At 50.3% G+C, this 23,514-nt stretch overlaps 2 protein-coding genes across 5 annotated transcripts in view; one reads left to right on the top strand and one right to left on the bottom strand.

The window, feature by feature from the left end:
* Window positions 1–16,596, top strand: part of TNFAIP8L1 (TNF alpha induced protein 8 like 1) — a 21,892-nt gene extending 5,296 nt beyond the window's left edge. The window contains exons 1-2 of one of the 4 annotated variants that reach the window (XM_030540618.1): window positions 1,843–2,484; window positions 11,558–16,596. In XM_030540618.1, coding sequence (XP_030396478.1) covers window positions 11,563–12,123 — 561 coding nt within the window. In that variant the 5' untranslated portion in view covers window positions 1,843–2,484; window positions 11,558–11,562 and the 3' untranslated portion in view covers window positions 12,124–16,596. Of the gene's footprint in view, window positions 1–1,842; window positions 2,485–6,330; window positions 6,972–7,023; window positions 7,193–11,557 lie in introns of those variants that run through there. The other 3 variants (XM_030540619.1, XM_030540620.1, XM_030540617.1) reach the window with 3 other exon arrangements.
* MYDGF (myeloid derived growth factor) lies at window positions 16,263–23,514 on the bottom strand. Its single transcript, XM_030540621.1, has 6 exons — window positions 23,338–23,514; window positions 21,699–21,749; window positions 20,225–20,286; window positions 19,000–19,081; window positions 18,115–18,187; window positions 16,263–17,163 (listed from the first exon to the last, which is right to left on the bottom strand). The coding sequence occupies exons 1-6, from the start codon at window positions 23,485–23,487 to the stop codon at window positions 17,084–17,086; spliced, it is 498 nt and encodes a 165-aa protein (XP_030396481.1). The 5' UTR covers window positions 23,488–23,514; the 3' UTR covers window positions 16,263–17,083.

Genomic DNA, 23,514 nt, shown 5'->3' with positions numbered 1-23,514 from the left:
GCAAGGTAGGGAGGAAGTTGCTTCAGAAGAGAGAACTGCTGATCTGAGCTCGACAAGGAAGAGAGGGAGCTGAAAGCAAGAGAGATGCCTCAAAATAACTCGCCCCTCTGTATCGCTGCTTCATTCTGGGACAGAGCATGACCCATCTGGTCCTGCTTCCTGCCTCTCCTAGGGAATTATGCCCAAAGTTGGAAGGATGCAGCTGTGATGGGAGCAAGCACACTGAGGGCCAGTGGAAAGAGACCTTAAGTTGGACGGAAGCAGCTCTTCCCTCTAAGAATCTCCCTTCCCTGTATTCAGAGCGTTCCCAGCCAGCGTAGAACTGGCCTACGGACTCTCTGCTGGTCCTGCTCCCAGGCCCTGATGTAGGGGCAGGTGAGGGGCACAGCCAAGTGCCTTGTGCCACAGCTAGTCTTTATTCTCAGGGCCCACAGAGGGCTGAGGGAAGGAGAGTGTAAGTCAGAGCAGCCCCAGGGCTGTTCTGACTGGGACTGGGCAGGATCCTGCATGTTTCAGAATATAGGGAGTGCAGTGGTGACATAAAGCATCCCTATCTCCAGTGCAGGAATGGAGTAACTGAGGCTCAGGCTACAGTTCTGTCCCTGACCTCAGATGCCCTGGGAACCTCTCACTCCCTCTCTTGAGTGGCAATGTCATGTGATCCATTCCCAATCCCAGGCATCACTGCCATAATATTCCAGAGCAGGGGAAGGAGCCGTCATTGAGATCTCTGCATCCATCAGACTCGGCTAGCTTGGATCACCATTCCTGCCTCCTCCCGGACTTCCTTCTTGTAGCTTTCCTATATCCCTCAGCTGATGGATTCATTCGTTCTCCAGCCTCCCAGCTGGATCAGCTAATTAGCATGTGCCTCCCCTAGCCTTTTCCAGGGAGAGCTGATGGGAGTCCCAGTGATCAGAGTGCTGACTCACCAGGCAGGTCCCAGCACTCTGTCACCCAGGCGCTACGTGAATAGCTCAGTTCTGTCGAAGGTTCTTATCTCATGTCATCACAAGTATCTGAGTAACTCAGGTGGATTGTCTCTTTACGGGGATACACTTGAGCTGTGAGCCGAGAGCCGGATCCAGGGTTCCGGTTCAGGGCCATCTCTGGTTTTTGCTCTGAGTTGGCTATTTACTAGTCGGAGCAGAGTTATTAGTGACCGTGGCCTGTTACAAAGAAGAAACCCTAAGAACTATTTCAGACGACTTCTGGTTTCCGCCCTGCTGTGTCTCTTGGCTTCCTGCCACTCCTAATCAGTTCCATGCTTGGGAGCAGCAAGGGGCCGACGGGGGGCTGGAGTGCTAATAGCGGGAGTGGAGGGCGTGCTGAGAAATGCTGGTTGGGAGATTATGTGAAATGAGTTGGCGAGTTCTCAGTCTGGTTCTGAACAACCAGGCGTCCAGCTTACAGCAGTCACCGCTGCATTAACCGGCCCCTTGCTGATGGGCCTCAGCAAGAGAAACCAAAGAACATCCTAGCCATCTGAAACCCCGGAGTATGCCCCAAGCAATGCTGATGCCAGGGGGACCTTCCATTGCCACTGCTGGGTGACTAATTAAAGGCCCTCAGGGTTCTCTGCTGCAAAGCATCAGGAACCCCAAGGGCCTTTTACAATAACACATTAGCACTTCCCTTTATCTTGCATAGCCACCTGTCCCCTAATCAACTCCCCGCTGCCTGGCTGGGGCCTGCACGTGGGACGGCTGGGGGCAGAGCAACGGCAGGGGTGAGCTGCAGGAGGCCTGGCCAAGGCAGCCCTGAATCAGGCCAGTTTCCCGCTGTCCTAGCCCTAGGGTCTCGGGGCCTGGACTGAGGCCTTGCCAACTTGTTTCACAGCATCCACTGAACAATGTTTCTCAGCCCCTATAAGCCTTGCAGCAGGCCTAGCTTAGGCCAGGCCTGGCTTGCACCAGGAGGGAAAACAGCCCGTGTTCCAGGAATAGATGAGTCCCATGTCTTCCCCCCCGGTCCTGGCCCCACAATGACCCTTTCACTGTAAGCTCTTTGGGGAAGGGGCTGTCTCTTTGATCCGTGTTTGAACGCTGAGCACCATCAGGAGCCCTGGCCTACGACGCCGGCGCCTCTGCGCCACCACCATGCAGCCAGTAATTACATCACCATGCCGGCCCAGCGTCACTATAAATGGGATAGGCCACCGTTGTGTGTACACATGGCTGGGTCTGGATGGCTCACCGGATTCCTGCCTCCTTCGTCAGGGAGAGGGGCTTTCCACAGTAGCTCCCGGCTCCTTCTCCTCCTGGGACCCGCCCACTCTGTACACAGTCTGCCTCCCAAGACCTCAGTTGCTTGGCTACTGATCAACTCTTACATTTGGCCACTCCGGGAGAACTCCTGCAACGGGCCTGTCTTGTTTCTCGAGCAGCTGGTAGATGTTAGCAATGGGGCTGCTGGGGAAGGTGTACCTAGCAAGGCTGTTGGCGCCCATGGCAACGGGTAACAACAGTGGCTGCAGGAGATGAGGTACTTCTTTATTTATTTATCCAACCCCAAAATGCCACTAAAAGTCAAGCCTGGGAGGGAGAGATCCTGACGCTTGTCATAACGGTGCTGCCAAGGGCATCTGGAGTTGGCTGATATAGGGAGTGTTACCTAATGGTCAGAGCCAGTGGCTCCAGGGTCTTGCTCTGGGTGGTTACGTCACTTCACTCTTCTCTTTCCCAATCTTTAATGGTCATATTAACGCTTCCCTGGGATGTCTGCGAAGCTTAATTAAATGAGTGTCCCTTAGCGGCGCTGAGAACTTCTGGGTGGTACTGCAGGGCAGAGCCATACAAAGAGAAGCAAAAGGGAAGGACAGTTGTTGAAATTCCTTCACCCCTTTACAGAGCCCGACTGGCTTGCCCCAGACGCGGGCAGAAGTTTAAATGTGCGTATGGGGGTAGCCCTTGTGCGGCTCTGCACCCCTTTGGGATGCCCTTGCACAGGGGATATTCTGCATACTTCAAGGCCCCTTTGTACAGCCAGGGTGGCATAAAGGGGCCTCAGTGTAACTGAGAACCAGACCCAAGCAGCGTGCCTTGCCCCAGTGTAGACAAGATAATGGCACGGTGAAGCACTGCGCACCGGATTGCTCTGCTCCTGTCAGGCTCTGGCACGACACGCTGCTCTCCGGTAGACCCGGGTTAGGCCTTTGGGTGGCGAGGCTTTCCTGCCAGGCTTGCTTTCCACCGCGCTGGAAGAGAAATGGTGGAACAGCTGAGTTCTAGGACAGCCAGGGAGCATCTCGACCCCACACCGCGTTCATCTCTGGTTTCCCAATCAGCTGGACAGATGCTGCTCCCGCTGTTTAACGCGCCCTCTGAGTGGAGAACTTTCGCACCAGAGGAAACTTTTGATGGCAAGTTATAAATCCAGGCAAAACGGGGGGGATCGAGGGGGCTTCGACAGCTATGTGAACGCGGCCCTAACAAGCACCAGGAGGAGGAGGTGCCTGCCTGCTCTCAGCGCCTCTTTCCACATGCTGCAAGCTCGCTCTCCACGCTGACCCATAAATTATTCAAGTGCCTCTGTGCTGCTCTATGAAATATTCATCCTGCCATCAAGGGAGCGGTGGGTGGGTGTTCGGCGGGAGAAGGGGAATGGCTGATGGTTACTCCAGTAATTGAGACCAGCATCGCCATGAGTGGAAGCAGTGCAGGTGTGCAACATCTGGAAGAAATGGGGGGACGGGGGAGAGAGAAGCAAGGGGCAGAGTGGGAAATAATAAATCATCACCTCCCCTCCCTTCCCAGCTTGTGGAATAGGAGGGGGCCGGGCTCAGGCTCCGAGAAGCCTGCTCCCCGCAGAGCCGTGCTGATAGCAGAGGCCCCCGGGAGGACAACATTGCCGGAGTTGGATGTGGCGCTGCAGATTGGCTCCCTGTACACACCTGTATGTGTCAATTTTGCCTAATCCATTTCCAATGTCACCAGCCTCTGCTGGGTGCTGGCAGGATGACAGTGTTTTCAGATTCACAAAGCGCCGGTTTTCTGATTTGTCACGGGGATGCTTATAAAGGATTGGGCCTGATTCGGCCCTTGCTTCCTGCGGGAGTTATTCCTGATGTGCACCACTCATGTGGGGGGGGGCAGGAGCGGAGGGAAGAGATCTGGCTTTGTCTCTGTTACATGTACCCACAGAGGAAGGCTTGTGTCAGCATCTCAGGAGCAGGTGGGGCTGGGGGAACCGTGAAGCTGTCGCTGGATGTGCACAGGTTACCATGTGCCATGTTTATGGGTGAACTGAAATGTTCGTATGCCGTAGCAGTCCTGTGGTGCGCATCCTCCCCAATGAAAGGGTTAAAACTCAGACCTGGTCTAAGTGGCTGCAACACTGCGGAGGTCAAGGGAGGCTCTTACTCCTGGGCCAGGCTCTGTGTTTGATCAGCCAGGGAAAACAGATTCTGATGCTATGCGCTTTCTAGCTTAAGTGTTCTGCTGGTTAGGTCACGGCTGTCACTTGATATCTGGGGGTGGCATTTGGTGATGCTCTCTCTGCTGCATGCCCTTCAGTTAAGCTCTTATTAAAACTCAGTTTGTGTTTTCCTTCCTGCAAGTTGCCCTTGCTGCAGAGTGGCAAAACTCACTCTGCGCCAGGTGCCAACTTCGCATGCGCAAAGGAACGCGTTTGTAACTGCCTTGGGTTCAGAGCCCCTTCGTGAGAGCTGGAGAGGGGCTCTCTGTGGTTTTGGGGCCTAGAGGAACAGGTACAGAAAGGATCCTGTGGATGAACAGTGTGTGCTGGATTTCCACTGGCTTCCCCTACTCCCTATGGATAGTTCAAGGTTCTCATTCTTCCCTATAAGGCTTTGCATGAAGCCGCTTCTGCTTATATCTCCACTCTGGTCTCTGGCTACTCCCCGTTGCTCTGATGATGAATCTGCCTAACCACCCCCTTCTCCCACCCTGGTCTTTGTGCCTCCTTCCATGCCCATGCCTGAGGCGTGAATTGCTCCAGGTGCCTGGCCCTTCCTCATTCCAATCCCTCCTATCGCCAGGTCCATCAGCGCTCATGTCTGGCAGTAAAACCCACTGAATCAAAGCCAAAGACATGCTTCAATGCAGAGTCATGCTGGCGGATCAACATCAGTGAACAGATAACACAGCTCATGCCATCCAGCGAGCCAGGAAAGCAGCTCACTGCTCTGCTGTAGGTATGCAGTAGCTGCATTCTCGACAGGGAGAAACAATCCTGAATTTGGGCATGGCAGATTAAAACATGCAGCCAACTTGCCTTGGAAGATCTAGCTGTATATTAAGGTACTTGCCTGGTCCTCATCACCTTTGTATTTGAGCACCTCACAATCTTTATTTATCCTCACAACACCCCTGTGAGGTAAGGAATTGCTATTTCCCATTGTGCACATGGAGAAACTGAGGCACAGCAGTGCTTGCAGCATGGGTAGACATCTTGCACTGCTATGTTTATCCAGATAGCTCAGCTGCCCAAGTACAGTCCCACCCAGGACCCTAGGTATTGTCCCACAGGGCCAGGACTGGCTCGCTGCTCTGCCCATTACAACCTGGCTATGGCGCCCCTGCACCAGGCCTGTGACCCATCTACAACCTGCGACCCCTTGGTGAGTCATGACCCACTGCTCGGGAAGCAACCCTGTCCAAAGTGACTTGGCCACAGACTTTCCTGTCTGACCTTGGGCAAGCGGGGAACTGAACTTAAGTCCTCCGCATCCTAGGAGTGCAACCTAGCTACTGAGCCGTCCTTCCTCATGGTCACGTTGAGGTGTCCAGGCTCCCAACTGCAGGCAAGAGATCTGAAAGCACTTCAGGTGTTTGGAAGAGAAGGGATAGCAGAGAAGTCTGCAGTCTTGGATGCTGCATCTTCAGCCCCATCCTTCCTCTCAACAGAGCCTTGCTCCATTCCTCACAGTCGTGTCACAGGCAGCACTTTCAGAGGCTGTTGTGGTTGGGTTTTTTTTTTTTTTGTTTGTTTGTTTTAGAGGTGTTTTCAAACTCCAGCAGAGCTGGAAGCGTGAATGACAGGAAGGAAAGCTGCTGGTTTATTTCCATTTCTAACTTGGGCTGGGGCAAAACTGTCTCTTCCTCTGTCAGCTGATAAAGCAGTGCCGCAGCGAACAATGGAATGAGTAGGAGGCTCTGCCTGACGGGCTCGTCTGAGCAGGAAAATGTCTCATTCGAGGGAAATCTCCAGTTGCTCGTTAAACGGTAGCGTCTGCCCAATGGGAAGTGAGCCATGTGTCGGGGAAGCATGTTGAGAGGATAGTAACAGATTAGCAGGAGAGAGGGGTTCAGCACGGAGGGAAGGCGTAGAAATTAATTAATTCATTCCCCAAGTCCGGGGTGATGCTGCAGAGCCCCCTGGCATGCAGTGATCCTTAGAACTGGCTGAATCAGGAGCAGCACAGCTTTCTGGAAAGATTAGACTGGCACTGGAGAGACCTGAGTTCCTGGCTCTGCAGTTGGTTGGCGGGGTGACCTGAGGCAGATTGCTCCCTGAGACGCAAGGGAAATAAGCAACAGAAATGAGAAGAGGTTTGGAAAATGTGACCTGGGAGGAAAGGTTGAAAACCTGGGCCTGTTCGCTCTAGGGAAGAGAAGGCCAAGGGGGGATGTGATTAATATGTGAAAGGTTACTATACAGAGGACAGTGACCAGTTGTTCTGTGTCCACTGAGGGTAGGACAAGAGGGTGTCACCTTAGTTTACAGCAGGAGAGACTGAGTCTGGATATGAAGGTAAACTTTCTAACCCAGAGGGTGGTTAAGCTCTGGAACAGGCGACCTAGAGGGGTGGTGGAATCCCGATCACTGGAGGTGTTTAAGAAGAGGTTGGACTAATAACCCATCAGGGACGGTCTAGGGTTACATGGCCCTGGCTCAGCGCGGAGGGGCTGGACTAGATGACCTCTCAAGGGCCCTTCCAGCCCTCCATTGCAACGATTCCATTTCTCCCCGGCTAACGCGCTTTGAGATCTGTGGCTGAACAGCGCTATGTAAGAGCCAGGCATCGTTAAATAGTGTGAGGGAGTGTTGTGTGGTGCCTGTTACCATGGTTGCTTACAGGGACGTATGGGTGTTGCGGGCTCTTTAGAGAAAGTTCTCTTTGCTGGGCATTTCCTTGTTTTTATAGGATTGTGTGGGTGGAGGTCCTTACTCTCCCAGAAAAGACCCCGGGAAGTGTAATGTCTGTGCAGAGCAGAGAGGATCACAGCTGGTAAGGTCGCATGCTCTAACATGTGCCAAATCCATTTTCTCTTCTGTCGCTTACATTCAGTTCTGCAGCCTGTGCTCTGCAGGAAGTCAGGCTAGATTATCAAAATGGTCCCTTTAAGAGCTCAGCGTCGGTTTACTCTGAAAGAACAAATGGATACATCAGCCCCGTGTCTTTTAGGCCAAGGCCTTGAGCTGTGACCAAGGATTTTGGAAGCCCCAGCTTTTTGGGGGTGCTTGCTTTGAGACATCATAAAGGGGCGTGATTTTTCCAAAGTTCTGAGCACTTCCCAGCTCCAGAGAAAGTCAGTGGGAGCTAGGGATGCTCAGCATGCCTCCAATTATTCCTCTCCCAAACCGGGGACTGCTCTGGAAAACTAGGGCGGTACGGTTTCTGGGTCTCAGTTCTGCCATCTGTGAAATGGGGATCAGGCCAGCATAAGAAGGCTTCCACCATAGAGAAACAGCTACCTAGCCAACTTTCTCCCCACCGCCATCTCTCCTAAGGCAGGTGCTCAGAGCGGTCACATCACTATGCTTGCTCACCCAACTTGGGTCGGTCTTTGGAAAAGACACTGGCAGACAGGGCAGCTGCCTACCAGTGCCACAGCCACAGCAAAGCTAACTGCAGCCTCCCACGAGCAGGGGAAGTTAACTTTCTGAAATGCAGGTGCTAAATCATAGCCCCCATACTGCCACCCACGCCCCTGATTGAGCGGCTCTGTTTCTCTCCCCCTTGCTTTCTCTCTCCTCTCTCACAGGCAGCCTCTCTCGGTACTAGCTTATCTCTCGTATGCCTGTCGGCAGAAAATGAACCTGTCCTGTTAGGAGGATGCCTGCAGCTCCAGCATTGCAGGCTATATTTTTTCCATTTCTTTATTAGTAAAGAGAGAGCCCTCCAGCTCCCGACTCACGCTGTTAAAATCAATGTTTTCACATAAAAGGAAATACTTGCAAACCTTTGTGTTTCCAAAGGGCTGTAAATAACACTGCGTGGAACATCTTGCAACAGTACCGGTTTTGACGGCTCTGTTACTGCTCGCTTAATTTATACCCTCCTTAAGCCTGGGCCAGCCTTTCCATGAATGCCCCCTATTTGCAGGGGTTTAGAACACGCAATGGAAAATTCCCAGTAGGCTGGGGCTCGGTGCATTGGCTCCCACCGGCACCTTTGTCATCCGACCTGCGGCAGCTCTCCTGCTTAGCTGTATTGCTACCAGTGGAGGAACTGATTCAGAGTCACCAGTTCTATTAGCTGGACTGTTGTGCCAATGTAAACCCTAGGATGACAATGATCTTGTGCCAGCAGATCGAGGGATGTGATCATTACCCTCTATTGGACATTGGTGAGGCCTCATCTGGAGTTGTGTGTCCAGTTTTGGGCCCCACACTACAAGAAGGATGTGGAAAAATTGGAAAGAGTCCAGCAGAGGGAAACACAAATGATTAGGGGGCTGGAGCACATGACTTATGAGGAGAGGCTGAAGGAACTGGGATTATTTAGTCTGCAAAAGAGAAGAATGAGGGAGGATTTGATAGCTGCTTTCAACTATCTGAAAGGGGGTTCCAAAGAGGATGGATCTAGACTGTTCTTCAGAGGTAGTAGATTACAGAACAAGGAGCAATGGTCTCAAGTTGCAGTGGGGGAGGTTTAGGTTGGAGATTAGGAAAAACTTTTTCACTAGGAGGGTGGTGAAGCACTGGAATGGGTTCCCTAGGGAGGGGTTGGAATCTCCTTCCTTAGAGGTTTTTAAGGCCTGACTTGACAAAGCCCTGGCTGGGATGATTTAGTTGGGGTTGGTCCTGTTCTGAGCAGGGGGTTGGACTAGATGGGGTTCCAACCCTGATATTCTATGAATGGTCTAAAGCACCTTTCACTGGATGATCTCAAAGCACTTTACAAACCTTGGCTAATTATCTTCCTCCCATGTCAAGTAGATAAGTATTATTAGTCCCAATTTACAGATGAAGAAACTGAGGCATGTTGAAGTGAAGTGACTGGCCCCTGGTCACCCAAGGAATGTACAGCAGAGCTAGGAATGGAATCACAGTCCCCCTAACTCTTAATTCAGTGCTTTAACCACTAGACTATGCTCCCTCCTTTAAGCACAATCTCTGTTATTGGGCATACTGCTGTTTGTAGCACTAGTGGAGAGGACACAGGACTAGGATGCAGGAGACCTGGTTTCAATTCCTGCCACGCACCTTGTGCCACTCTGTGCCTCAGTTTCCCCATCTGTAAAATTGGGATAATGATACTGCCCTCCTTTTATAAAGGGTTTGGCGATCCACAGTTAAGAGTCAGGAATTATAATCCATAGCACCTGGGTCCTCATTCCATGCCCCTGTTTGAATGACTCCATTTCCGCTGACCAGTAAAGCCATCTCAACCCCAGTTTTGGTGTTACTCAAAACCTTTGGGAGGTGCATTTTCAGCAACAGCTAATGATTCTGGAGGCCACCTGGAGACCCCTTAAAGGGGCCTGATTTTCAGAGAGCAAGTACCAAAAGCTTAAAGTACAAATATTAAAGAGCATGATTTTGGAGGGTAAAGGTTTGAAACTGGATTATTTAGGAAAGGGAGACACTGAAAATGCTTCAGAGCAATCAACTTATTAATGGCTTCACCCCAGTGGCCTGGATTACCTTCCCATCCCATATGATCTGTATTATCATAGTGCCTGGGGAGTGTTTCTTATTGACCAGGACTCATTTGTGCTAGGAGCTGTACAAACATATACAGCCTCTTATGTGTTGTTCCTCATATACACACAATGGCTGAGCCCGCTGAGGCCAAAGCCCCAGAATGCCTTTCCTCTAAGAGCTTCCCTGAAGTCAGCGCTGTAATTTTTGCCCATCGGGTCAACGCAGTGAAACCCTTTTTTTTTTTTTTTTTTTTTTTTTTTTATTGTGTTACAACAGCAGCTAGACCCTCCAGCCAAGATCAAGGCCTTGTTGTGCTAGGTGCTGTAGTGGCAGTCTCTGCCCTGAAGAACTTACAACCTAAACAGACAAGGGGCAGGCAAAAGGAAGGACTGTTACCTATATTTGACCAAAAGGGAAACTGAGGCAAAGAGCGAGTCAATGAACGGTCACAGAGCTAGGACTTAAACTCAGATCTCTTGAGCCAATGAAAGCGCCAAACCAAATTTGTTCAAATTCAGTGTAAACAGGTCCCACTGTATGCAAACAGTTGCATCATTGACCTGCTTCTCTTTGCCATCTGTCCTAAATGAAAGCTTGTAGTTATCATGGTCTGCAGTGTGTTGCTATTCCAGGCAGGATGAATCCCAGCACCTGTGTTGCTTCATTCGCTAGTTTCGGTCTCTAACACAGTCACTGGCTAAGTGGCTCGGTTTGGGTTCGTGAGTCCTAGGCAGGTCTTGTCTTTCTCTAGGTCTTTCTCTTGCCTGAATTGTTGCATTCATCTCTGTGCAGCCTTCATCTAAGCTGATAACCTTGCTTATGAGCTCCTCACTTCTTTCTTCCTTGGCGGGTTTGCAGGAATCAAATTCCATCACGCAGCGCCGGTGGGGCACGGCCGGAGAATCGGTCCCTGAGTAATGGTGAGCACAGGTTATCATCCAGCCAGGAAACTGAATTGGTTCCAGAATCCAAACTCTAGCATAGGAGGGAGCCGGAGAAATGGAGTGCGGAGTGCTTTTATGTACTTTGACAAACACAAAAGGAAACCAGCAGGAGTGCTGCTCTCTGGCAGGTTGCAGGGACTGAACAAAATTATATCCGCAAACATGGTGTATAATGCTATCCGCTCTCGGGATGCGAGCTCTGCTGTGCTAAACAGCTGCTCACCAGCCACATGACCACCAAATGTCACATGGGTCTCCCCCTCAAAGAAATGAGCCAGATTTTAAGGCAAGCACATTAAAATGACTGGATGATAAGTCTTATTCTGCATAGGAAGCAATACAGATCCCAGGTGGGAAGACAGCAATATAGGCCTAATGGGCCTTTCCAATGTATGCAGTGCATCGACCTTCCTTTGATGTTTAGGGGATTTTAGTCCACAGTAATACCTAGCCACTAAAATACCTGTTCCCAGAAAGGGGGAAAGAACCCAGGAGTCCTGGGGGTCCTAGTCTCCTACTCTGTAAATCATGTGCACTCCTAAATTACAGACCCCAGGTGTCCTGATGCTCAGTCCCTGCCTGTTCTGACCACTAGACCCTCCTCCTATTCCAAAGCTGGAATAGAATGCAGGAGGCCAGATTCCCAACTCCCTCTGCTCTAACTATTAGACCAAGATGCTTTTGTGTGTATGTGCACCTGGGCCGGGAGGGGAGAGATCATTACTCCAGGGCAAGGGCTGAATCACATGGTCGTGTTCCCTTTTTTTTCACCCTTCCAGAGAAGATGGACACCTTCAGCACCAAGAACTTGGTTCTGCAAGCTCAGAAAAAGCTCCTGAGCAAGATGGCCTCAAAGACCATGGCAAACATCTTCATTGATGACACCAGCAGCGACGTTCTGGACGAGCTGTACCGGGTCACCAAGGAGTTCACCCACAACCGCAAGGAGGCCCAGAAGATCATCAAGAACCTGATCAAGATCGTCATGAAGCTGGGGGTACTGTACCGCAATCGGCAGTTCACCGCTGATGAGCTGCGGCTGATGGAGCACTTCCACAAGAAAGTGCACACCCTGGCCATGACCGCCGTCAGCTTCTACCAGATAGACTTCACCTTCGACCGCAGGGTCATGTCCAGCGTGCTGAACGAGTGCCGCGACCTGCTCCACCAGGCCGTCAACACCCACCTGACGGCCAAGTCCCACTCCAGGATCAATCACGTCTTCAACCACTTTGCGGACTATGAGTTCCTGTCGGCCTTGTATGGACCTTCTGAACCCTACCGCAGCCACCTGCAGAGGATCTGTGAAGGGGTCAGCAAAATGCTGGATGAGGACAACATATGAACCAGCAAAGACAAGGCCTGAGAGCAAATGTTTGGCTCTTTGCCTGACTCTCCAGGCTGCATTCTGGTATCCATGAATTCAACAGCAAGACGTCTGTTTTCAGTGGGTCAGGTCTTCTCGCTCGCTTTTCCTCCATGGTGCTGAATGTCTTACTCTTTTTCCTTTTTTTTTTTTTTTCATGAAAACCAAGGACCCTTCACTTTCTGTCTAAATGAGGCTGCAATTTGCTGCTTGTCTTGGTAGCTGGAATCTCTTCACCTCACTTTAGCTCCCTAATGAACTTAAAATGAGACAAAGCAGCTTCTGTCTCTATCCTACTGGGGCACAACCACACCAAAGGCGGGGTTGTTTGTATGAGTGAGACTGGAGAAAATGCTCTTTTTTTGCACTGGCTTGAGATCTCCACTTTGGAACCCAATCCAGTGTCTATAACCCATCAGAGGCCAAGCCCTGCAACCCCATCTGCAGTTCATGAGCTCTCTGTTTAAAGGTATATATTTTTATCCACCAAGTGCTCTTAAACCCCCAATTCAGAGCCCAAGGAGTCCTGCTGTAGCAAAATCTCTCTCACTTCTAAATCTATTTTCATTCTGGTGAGGGGGGGAAACCCACTACATCTTGTGTGTAGCTTGGTTAAGATTAATTCAAGCAGAGAGCATGGAGGAGTGGTTCAGGTGTCCTGCCAAGATGTAAAGCTCTCTCTCCTGAAGTTCGAACCATGCTGTCAGTTTCCCTAGGCAGCGTAGAAAAGGATGAGCCATATTCTAAAATGCTTTACAAAGCCATGCTATGGCCTAGCACCCCTGGGCCAGGGAAAGTGTATTAGCACCTTGCAAGCAAGAATGGGGTTGTGGTATTTACCTCACTATTCTTTCCAGGGAGGCCAAGATCTGGATAGTGGGAGGATCTCACATAGGGATGGACCCTGCTTGGATGGATCACCCCACAAGTAGAGCCCTGCACAGATACAAAATTGGTATTCGCATCCACAAATATGGTCTGTGGATATAAACTGGATATCTGCAGATTCGCAGGGCTCTACCCACAGGCTCCCAGGATGGGAAGGGACCACTGAATGGGAGAGAGGTTGCAATGAAGGTGGTCAGGTTCAGACACTTTTGTGGTTTGAAGCTTAAAACAGGTCAGGCCTAAACTACGGGCTGGAGCAAGAAGTGGTCATGCTCCAGGTACCACTTGCCCCTCCTGACTATTGCCCAGTGGGTACTTTGGGCCAGTTACAGAGGCAGCCTCCCCCTTCCTACTGAGAATGGTGAAGCATTATTTTCCATCCATGTTCCCTTCCCATAGGGGAAAAGAGGAGACTGTATTTTCAAACCAAATAGCAAATGTGCACTTTCCTCCTCCTCTGAAATCCAAGCTGAATTTCTCTGTCGTCAGCCTCTTCAGCTGATTATATCAATGTAATTGTTTAGATTTGGTCCTTGAGGGCTTTCCCTAGTATGTTGTAGGTTGGAAACACCGTCTTAGATTCCAATAAATTAAAAAAAAAAAAAAAAAACAACCACCCTGTAGTCCTGGTGAATGAATAAATAAATAAAGTTGCATCTTCCACCTGGGCACAGTACAGGGTTTGGTCACCAATTCTGTAAGTAACCAGGGTGCATTGCTGGCAGATCCTCACATTGTTTTTGCTTTTGCAGCAGAAGTACGAGCCTAAGATCTCTCCTTTGCCTTTCTGGCACCAGGGTTCTGCCCAGGAAAGGGGAGATGCAGAACTGTGTTGCTGCACCTAGAGGTACAAAGCCTGAGGGGTGCTGGCGCATCCAGAGATGCTACCCACGTTCATGTGAGTGAAGGGCATTTAACCCCATGCAGGGGTGGGTCTCTGGGGAGCAGGAGCTCAGATTAGGCACTTGTCACCTCTGACAGCCCCCACTGTTCAAAATGTGTGTGACTCTGAACCACAGCCCTGCTTACTAATCCTAACCTTTTACCTAGCACGTTTCATCTGTGGATCTCAAAGTGTTTACAAAAGACACCAGTAGCATTGTCTCCATTTTATGGATAGGGAAACTGAGGCACAGAACTGGGAGGTGAATTGTCCAAGGTCACCAACAGAGCTGGAAATAGAACCCAGCTCTCCTGAGTCGCAGGCAAGTGCTCTGTTCACTAAGCCACACTGTTTCCAGTTAAAGACTGCGGTGCTCCAGCCCTTAACCATCTGCTTTTGTCCACAGAGCAGGTACAAGTGGGCAGTGGCTGGGCAAGCTTCCCCCTCCCTCCCCCCACCTCAACCCTGATCAGGAAGGGCTGTGTCTAGAGGGTGAGAAGGTAGTTGGGCCTTCACCCTCTGCTAACTTGGTGCCAGGAGGGGTCAAGTGTGGTCATCAACTGTTTAGTGGGAATTAGCCCTGAGACCAGTTTGCTGGGCATAAGCCATTGCACCACTATCAGTCAGATGATTCCATAATCTCATTTGCCAGCCACTGGAGTCATCCAGCCACCCTTCTTCTAAATAAAGTTGGACAGCTTTACTATACTGCCACCCTTCAAGCAGGGGCCAGGCTTCACATGCAAATGAGAACACTTGAGCTGGGGGGCTGCGGATGTTCATTCCCCCTTGGCACACAAACCCAAGTGCTGTATTCTGCAGCGGCGTTACCAGAGTTCCGTGGCCATGCCCCAGATAAAGCCGCTGTTTGGCTTCTCACCCTTTTAAGAATGAACTAAAAACACGGTGTGAAAGAGCACGGTCTGAACCAGATGCCACCATCCAGGGCCTGTCTTCCGCACTCTGATCTCTGCATTGTGCTTTGAAAATGGTCCTTTAAGAACAGCAGCTGCTTCACAAAGGCAGCCTTGCCTTATCTTGGTGACCTCCTTGTGCATCCTATTCCGAGGAATGTCTCCAGGCGCAGCAGCTCCAGCCTTCAGGAGCTTGCTAATGCTAACCCTGTAGATTTACAGCAGTGAGCTTCTCTGCCCCTCTGATACACAGTTCCTTTTCTGCTGCTGGTTCGTGGCACTCATAAATTTCAGGCTTTTAAAATTGCAAAGCCCCAGCCTCCTGTGTTTTAATTTGGCTTATTCTGAACAATGGCAGCTAATTTAATTGTGCAAAGCAGCTGGGGATACAGGGGAAAAGCATGGCTACAGGTGCATGAATATAAGAAAGCCCAGCGGCATGCTGTGTACAGCAGCTTTTCACCTCTGTGGCTCGCAGTTGTAAAAGTTTGCAAGCAGAGGTTTAATCTCTATTACTTTACCATCCTGTGCCCGTCAGTCTGTGCTGACGAGAAGCCCAGGCCTGGAACAGCCTATCAATAGCCAGCTGGCACATTGGCAGATGTGCAGAGAGAAACCGAAGCGGAACCTGTCTGATTGATGAGACAGCAAAGGGCTGGAACGCTGACAGAAAAATGCTTTACTGCTCTATTCTCAGCACCATTTATGAGATTATGTGGAACATCTCTGTGGGGAAAAGTTCTCTGGACCCAGCAAGAGTCCTCAATCATGAGTCACTGGTACGACAGTGCATGATGTAACATACCTCAGAACTCACCAGGAACGTGTCTATATAGCAACTATACAAGGAGGGTCCCTCAGAGATGGGCCTTGCCTGGAACTTCCCTTTTTCCCCCACTCGACCTTCCCCTTTCTGTCTTTACGAGAGCTACGAGTTCTCAGCATCTCCGGAAATCAGGTAGGCTTCTAAAAACTTTAGTAGAGGAGCAACAGACTTCCAAAAAACACATGGACTCTACAGAACGTAGGTTAACCAGTCCCTAACTACTGTCCAACACACAAGTGACCCAGCAACAGCTACTGGAAGAATGGGACAAATTCATAGATCGAGCGTTGTCTTTGCACCATGGCTGGGGACTACAACAGATATGTCTGATTATAGCTTCTTGCAGGAGGATGGATTCAGTGTTGCAATAGACCCTTTGCATCCCTAACTTCTAGGTTCTTCTGGCATAGACCATGGGTTAGGTCCCTGAAGTAGCCTTTGTCCTATGACATGTCAGTCTCCCAACCAAGGAGACCCAGTAAGAGGATTTGCAGGTGTCTGCTGCTTGAATGTCAAACTGAAGAGCAAAGGCTATTCCACACTCCGGGCTCCCAATCGTAGAGATGGTAAGAAGCTGGAACAGCAAGAGTGATCAATCTAAGCAAACTTGGAGACAAGATGCTTTATTTTATTTTTTTATATACATATGAATGGAATTCTGGATTCCTTCACAGTTATTAGACTAAATAAGAAAATCACTTCAGTATATATGAAAATAGTCCCAGAACTCTGTTGAATAATGGATGCCTCATTGGATGGATTTCTGTGTGGTATCAGAATAAACAAGGCCCATGTGGACCCCACAGCTCTGCTTTTCTTATGCCAAGGTGCCAAATTCTGATCTGGGCAACAGGGCAGTGTTTCCTCCTCAGCTCACCAAATGCTGTTCATTGGTGATCACCCACCAGATAGGACAGTGAAGAGGTTTGGCCGGTTCCGTACCCGCTCCTACTACCCGTTCAATGTGTTCTTCCTGTCACGTTTCTGGGCAGAAACCCTATTCCCTCTCCAGAGACTAGAGAGTTAACTACTTTCCTTTAGCAAACCTTGTTAAAATCCTGCTCCTTATCTTTCTGCATTGCTCTGCTTAGCAAGGAAGATAAGGGACACAGCTAGAGGAGAGCTTTACCCTATTCAGCTGATCACTGAAGCATAAAGCAGGCAACAGAATGGCTGGCTACAGATCAAGAATCTCAGAGGAAGTCTCCAGCTGCAAAGGCTTCTAGCATCTCAGGCACATGGTTACTCTGACACAAGACAGAGGGTATCTGTCTTAACACCTCCAAGTCCAGTTCAGAGCGGACCCCAATATACTTCTGTGTGGGAAACAGGAAAGAACACCCTAGACAACCAGCAATTAAGAAAAAGTCCCCGTTATCCGCCATGCTTCTCCAGCCGAGAGCCAAGCCCCTTCCCTAGGTCTCCGGATCACAACTCATCATGGGGTGTTTTCGCTACAATCACTAGTTTAGACAGTTCGGAACGGAACTTGCCTTCTTTGTGAGCCACTAGAATGAGAGAAAACACAACAGGGAATAAATGGACGATGATGCATCAACGATTAGAACTGCCGGTTCCTCGCAAGAGATCGAGAGGGCAAATCAAAAACTGAACTGCACTGATCACCTTCTACATGTGGAGTGTATTTGCAGCGTTTCTTAAATGCAGCCACCGTGGTGGGGCAGAGGGGTGGCAAGCTCTGGTCACAGGGCTTTGGGCTCCCCCCACCCACCCCCACTGCCCCTGACTCCCGCTGCCTCTACCCCTCCAACCAGGGCTTAATTTTTCCCCAGGTTCGACAGGGCTGAGTAAGTCCGCTGTGAAAAGCGATACTTGTATGCTTGTTAATATCACTTTTCACAACAGACTTACTAGATACATCCAAATTGTGGTAATTTATTGCTATCTACATGCATACTTATTTGTTTTCCCTAAAGCTAATTGAGTGTTTTAGGAAAAAGCATGAACGTGGCCACCAGGAAGGGTGGGTGGCAACACTCTGAGGCCACCAAAAAATTTGTCCTGAGAACCACCCCCCCCCCCCGCGCTAAAAGGCTTATTAATAAAGTCATTGTTGTCTCCCCCCCCGCACATACATAGTGTAGTAACACTGATGGGCTCCGGAAAGGGTTCATGGCCCCATTGTGTTAAGTGCTGTACAACCAAGCACCAAAAAGACAGTTCCTACCCCAACAAGCTCACAATCCTCTGTTACCATTAATATACCACCTGTGATTTGGACTCATCCAGGGCACAGGTGCCTTTCCATCAGTCCCCTATTAGACTGCCAAGCTCCAGCCGTGGATCAAAATATACAACCATCCACCTGGGCGTATGTATGTAGTTTTTCCATACTTCTGTTGCCCATTTTCCTGGGATATACAGAGATCTCTCTCATGTTAGATAAGTGACCTCATCTCCCTCACGAGTCACCCTCTGCTCTTTAGGTAGCTACATACCTGTGGTTTCGGTGATTTCAAATTCCTCCGCCTTTAAGGGGACGTCGCTCTGTCCACCCGTTGCAGCTTGGGACTGAAATGGGAAAGAAGAATTTTTACCGTGTGAGCTAATCCAGAGAGCTTCCATATTAAACAAAATAATCATCTGGCTCCACTGCCAAAGATCACTTTGGCTCCTGTAGCTTGTAATGACTAGGGTCAAGGGATTGAATCAGCAAAGGAAATTTAGAGGTCAGTCTCTGGGAATTTGTCCTAGTTCCTATAAACTTTATTTCCCTGGGGAGGTGCTGGTAAGGCTCATCATCTGAGACGTTTAGAATTGGAGAGGGCAAAGCATCGAGGAATGGACTGGACCATGGGGCTCAAAGAGGTTCCATGGGGTTATAAGCACCCTTCCTTTCTTAATGGCTACATAAAACAGGGGAGGAAGGGAAACGTTTGTTTCTGTTGGAACGTGGGGTTCCAGTATAGAAAAAGCTGTGAACCACAGAACTAAAAAGTCTTTTCTCTCTAATTTCTATGGTTCTCTAGAATCTTTTGTATCTTTTAATGGGTCCAACAGAGGCATTACTCACTGCACAATGAATGATTGGATAGATTGGGCCACAACTCCCCTCCCCATCCATCCCATAGCAGCATTGTTTCAGAACTACTAGCAACTGGTGTCCATAAAGCCAGCAACCAGTCCAAAACTGTCAGGGAGCAAGTACTATATGCTGCAGGAGGGTCCCATTTTAGCCATGTTTCTTGCCAGAACCACGCTTTAATTCAGTGCACAAGAGAGCAATGGTTTCATTGTACACATTTTATAGTACAGCTGTCTGATCATTCTGGTGTAAAGCGCGTCTCCCATACGCCCATTCAAAGTAAGCAGCTGGGACTTACATAAGCCATGCCATACTCTATCTTTGCTCCTTTCACTTCAGCTTTAAACTGGGTAAAGAAGAGATAAGACTTTCCTTGGGGCCTGAAAAGGAAGAGCAAAATCTTTGACTTTGAAAGAGGAAAAACATTATCCAGAAGGCACAGAACAGGAGCGTGCAGCCGGCCTGGTGATTAGAACATCACTGCCACTCAGGGAAATTGGCATCTGAATTTCGTCCTGTGGCTTTCCCAGCTAGCAGGGGTGGAAGCATTACAGACATCGTGCTCAGCTGAGGGAGGTGACGTGTCTCTCTCTTACTAGCCAACGGGTGGGAAGAAATGCTCTGAAAGGAAGCAGGTCTCTGCTAGGGGCTGGACGTCCCTGTTGTGAATGAGCCCAGCAAAAGAAAGGACAGAGGTGCAGCGAGAGCATGTGCAGCAATCACAGGGTGTCCTGTGCCTTCAGGAACGTACCTCACCTTTCTCCTGTACTTCCACCTAGTGAGGAAAGGCTGAGAGACGGCAGGGTTTACAAACTGCTGCCAGAAGCCTGAAGATTCCTTTGGTGGCAAAAGCCCCCTAATAATATGCACATGCGTCTAGCAATGAATCCAGCTAGGCTAATCTGCGACCAGGGACCCCAAGTTAGGGGAAAGGGAAATACCACCTAGCATGAAAATGTGTGATGGTTTATCTACACCGTAAATCCTGGCTGCCAGCTAAGTCTGAGGGCTTGTCTAAACTCGAACGCTTCAGTGTAGACCCTACCTATGCCGATGGGAGGGGTTCTCCTACTGGCTTATGTAATCCGCCCCTCCCAGAGGTGGTACCTAGGTCAACAAAAGAATTATTCTGTTGGCCTAGGGCTGTCTGCACTGGGGGTTAGGTCAGCATAGCTAAGTCACAATGGGGTGTAGATTTTTCACACCCCCGAGCGCTGTAGCTGGGTCGACCTAGCTTTTTAGTGGAGACCAGGCCTCAGCATAGAAGATCCCAGCTGCAGCATGAGGAGGGACACGTCACCGAACGAAGAAAAGGGGCAGCAATTTGGAATTAAAACGGAGCCCTAACAGATCCAAACATGTTACCAAATGACCCAAAAGCCTCAGACCTCTGCAGGAGAGTGCAAAGTGGGAAACTGTCCACCAAACAGAGAGACCCTCTGGAGAACTGAATACTGAGAGCAGAGGGGTTTCAAGGGACCAGGTACAGAGAACAAGGCATACTCTTAAATGACTCAACACACCTCCACACTGAACAGGAGAAGAGCTTGTTGTCTTCACTGACTCCAATGCTCATCTGCCATTGCTGTGGAGAGAAAAGGTCCGAACAGTAAATCTCGGTAGCATTTACAGTCATGCCCCAAGCAATGGTGCTAGCTATGCACATCACAAGCCTCCCCCGAAACAACTGACACTCCCAGGGAGAGATCTCATGAGAAAGACCAAGACCAGAAACTTAAAGTCACATTCTTCATATTGTGGCTTTATTGCATGAGGAGGGCAAGCTTGAGAAGGGCAGAACATAATTCTCAAACGGAGGGAAGTGCTTAATTTGTGCCAGGGCTTGCTTAAGCCCAGGAGCCTCTCGGCCTGGCAGTTCGTAGCCCCGGCGCCTCTCGGCCTGGCAGTTCGTAGCCCCGGCGCCTCTCGGCCTGGCGCATCAGTTATGAAAGTAAAAAAATTAAATAAGGGTGATTTGTTTCATTACAAATTTTGCATTGACAAAGGGTGATGTTAAAACCGCACATACACAATTAAACACCGTTTGCTACTTAATTACCCGTGGCTCTTTTTAATAGCTTCACTTCTAGTGGGTGGAACACAGGGGAACCCTTTCCTCTAGCTCCACTTGTCAGTACCAATGAAAGGGTGGAGCAGCAGCGGCCGCCCTCTGCCCCACCCTAAAAAGCCATAACCCCATTCATGCTACTGCCACAAGAATCTGAAGTCATTTTGTTCTGTTTGTACAGCAATGGGGCTGTGATCCACGCCTGGGCCTCCTACGTACTATTGCAATACAAAAGTCTTCAAGCCTCTTTAAGAGCAGAAAGCCTGCTGGTTGTTTGCACAGAGATTTCCCCTGTACCAGTAAGGTTCCCCCAGCCCACAAAAAAAGCAAAGCTAACTACAAAGCTATATAAGCTTTACAAGTATCCAGGACTTGCTAAACACAGCCTTATTGTATCATCCACTTCTCTTCTGCAGACACATAGTGTTTCCAACTCTCATGATATTTGTTTGAAAAGCCCCAGCTCCTTGAGTCAGAGGATTAGAAGAGACTCTTGGCCTTTTTGAAAAAAAAAAAGGCCAAATTTCTAGCCCTGGTGGTTGTGGAGAAAAGCTTGAATACACAAACTCTAAAGGCGCAACAATCAGAAGGCAGTGGAAAAGACTCAATATTTATTAATTTAAGTCAATAATTATTTTTGCAGGGGGGGCTTCTCAAGATGTTTAAACCCTTTGGGTTGCTGTGATATAAACACCTCTGTTTGTAAGATCATTTCTATACCCAGAAAGAGGGATGCAATTGTTCCTTATTCTTACACTGCAAGAGCCAGGAATCTAAATACACTACTGTTCTCCGGAGACCCAGAAAAATGGTGAACAAAGTAATTAGCTACAATCATTCCACATACGGACCTCTTGAGAGGTTTCTTATTCTACTCTCTTGGAGCCTCTGCACCTGTGTTTCTTCAGTGAAGTGTTCAAATAACTCACCTCATTGGTCCCTCCCTGAGACGCGTATGTGAATGTGCAGGTGTAATCCCCCTTGAAAACACAGAGAAAAGTCAGTAGTCTTTCTAACACAGGATATGCTATGTTACTAGCTATTTGTTGAGCATAAGCAATTTACTTGGCATTGTAAAGAACGTATGTAACCTGGAGAAGCTATGGGGAATTTAGGTTCTGATTTGCCAAAAGCCCTTAAATTTTCTCTCCAAGCATGAGAAAGTGGTGAAATATTCACAGTTCCCCCAGAATGTGGCTACAGTATCTTGTTTCCTCTATGCACAGGATCAAGTTTAGCTGGGTTAGTACCCAAGCAGGGGTCTTGCTGCAAGCTGCCTTGAGTAGGGTTGCCAACTTTCTAATCACACAAAACCAAACAAACCTGCCCCACCCCCCGCTTGCTCCATCCCCCCTCCCTCTGTTGCTCACTCTTCCACATCCTCACTCACTTTCACCAGGGTGGGGCGGGAGGTTGGGGTGTAGGAGGGGGTGAGGGCTCCAACCGGAGGTGTGGGCTCTACGGTGGGGCTGGAGATGAGGGGTTTGGGGTGCAGGAGGGGGTGAAGGTTCCAGCTGGGGGTGGGGACAGGGTTGAGGGGTTTGGGGTGCAGGAGCATGTGGGTTCCTGGCAGTATTTACAACGGCTCTGGGGAAGCAGTCACCAGGTTCCTGTGACCTCCAGGCACATGGGCGGCCACTCCAGACAGCTCTGCCTTTGTGCCTGCAGGCACCACCCACTGCTGCTCCCATTGGTCACGGTTCCCAGCCAGTGGGAGCTGCGGAGCCGGCCCTGGGGACGAGGGCAGCGTGCAGAGCCTTCCTAGGGACACAGGGACCTGGCGCCCACTCCGGGAGCAGCGTGGAGCCCAGGCAGGTAGGAAGCCTGCCTTAGCCCTGGGCCTTCGCTTCGCTGCTAACCGGACTTTTCACGGGAGCCACCCGGGTCCCTTTTCGACCGGGGGTTCCAGTTGAAAACCAGACTCCTGGCAACTCTGGGTTTAGCAGGCCAATGCTCAAACCACTGAGCTATCCCTCCCCCCCCTTAGCCTTGAGGCTGCACTTGATGGGTGGGGTCCTTCCCGCACACAGCATCCAGTTCAGCTTGGCCACGCTGCTGCAGTGGGGGCCAGTCTCTGCAGGGCTCAGACGGGACACTTGTGGGTAGGGGTCATTGGGGGGTGGCAGGGGGGCTAGACAGACACCGCAGCGCCCTCCCAGAGACACGCAGGGGTGGGGGGGCCCACAGGACAGGCCTTTGAAGGGTGATGGGGGTGGGGGGGCTACCTCTTCCTACTGAAAGGGTTACGGGTCCCACCCCCAAAAACACAGGGGAGGGGCCCATGGAGCGACACCCCCCCCATAGCAACTCGGGGAGGGGCTACAGGCGCGATGCCCCGCCCCCCGGCTCAGGACTGCCCCGCCCAACCCCCTCAGCCGGCCCCCGCCGGGAGCCACTTGGCCGGAAGCGGCCCAGACCCGGCCACATTGAGACCCACCCCGTTTCCCAGCTCCACGTCATCATCCTTCCAGCCCTGGCTTTCCACCAATCAAAGTGGCGGGACGTTTGAGCGACGTGAGGCTCAGCCAATCAGGGCGTCGTGCCATACTCCTCCTCCCCTCCCCTCACCAGGCTCCGGGAGAAGGAATGGACCATCCCGCCGGGCCGCACGTCGAACTCGGCCGTGCTGGGCCCTTCCTCGGCCGTGGCGAACAGGAGGAGAAGGGGGACTAGCCCGGCCCAGAGCCGCCAAGCGCCTGCTCCGCTGGGCGCCGCCATCTTGGAAGAGAAGCCTCTCTACGGCGA

Source organism: Gopherus evgoodei, chromosome 22 (assembly GCF_007399415.2).
Source record: "Gopherus evgoodei ecotype Sinaloan lineage chromosome 22, rGopEvg1_v1.p, whole genome shotgun sequence".
Taxonomy (NCBI): Eukaryota; Metazoa; Chordata; order Testudines; family Testudinidae; genus Gopherus; species Gopherus evgoodei.
Note: the sequence above shows the minus strand (reverse complement) of the source record. Positions and strands in the feature narration are given on the sequence as shown.

Bases quoted from the DNA above. Each gene is read 5' to 3' on its own strand.
- MYDGF (XM_030540621.1), bottom strand. From the start codon at position 23,487: ATGGCGGCGCCCAGCGGAGCAGGCGCTTGGCGGCTCTGGGCCGGGCTA. The intron at 20,287-21,698 runs GTGAGTTATTTG...TTCTCTCCACAG, and splicing joins CTCAGGGAGGGACCAATGAG to CAATGGCAGATGAGCATTGG. The intron at 19,082-20,224 runs GTGTGTTGAGTC...CTTCCTTTTCAG, and splicing joins TTCTCCTGTTCAGTGTGGAG to GCCCCAAGGAAAGTCTTATC.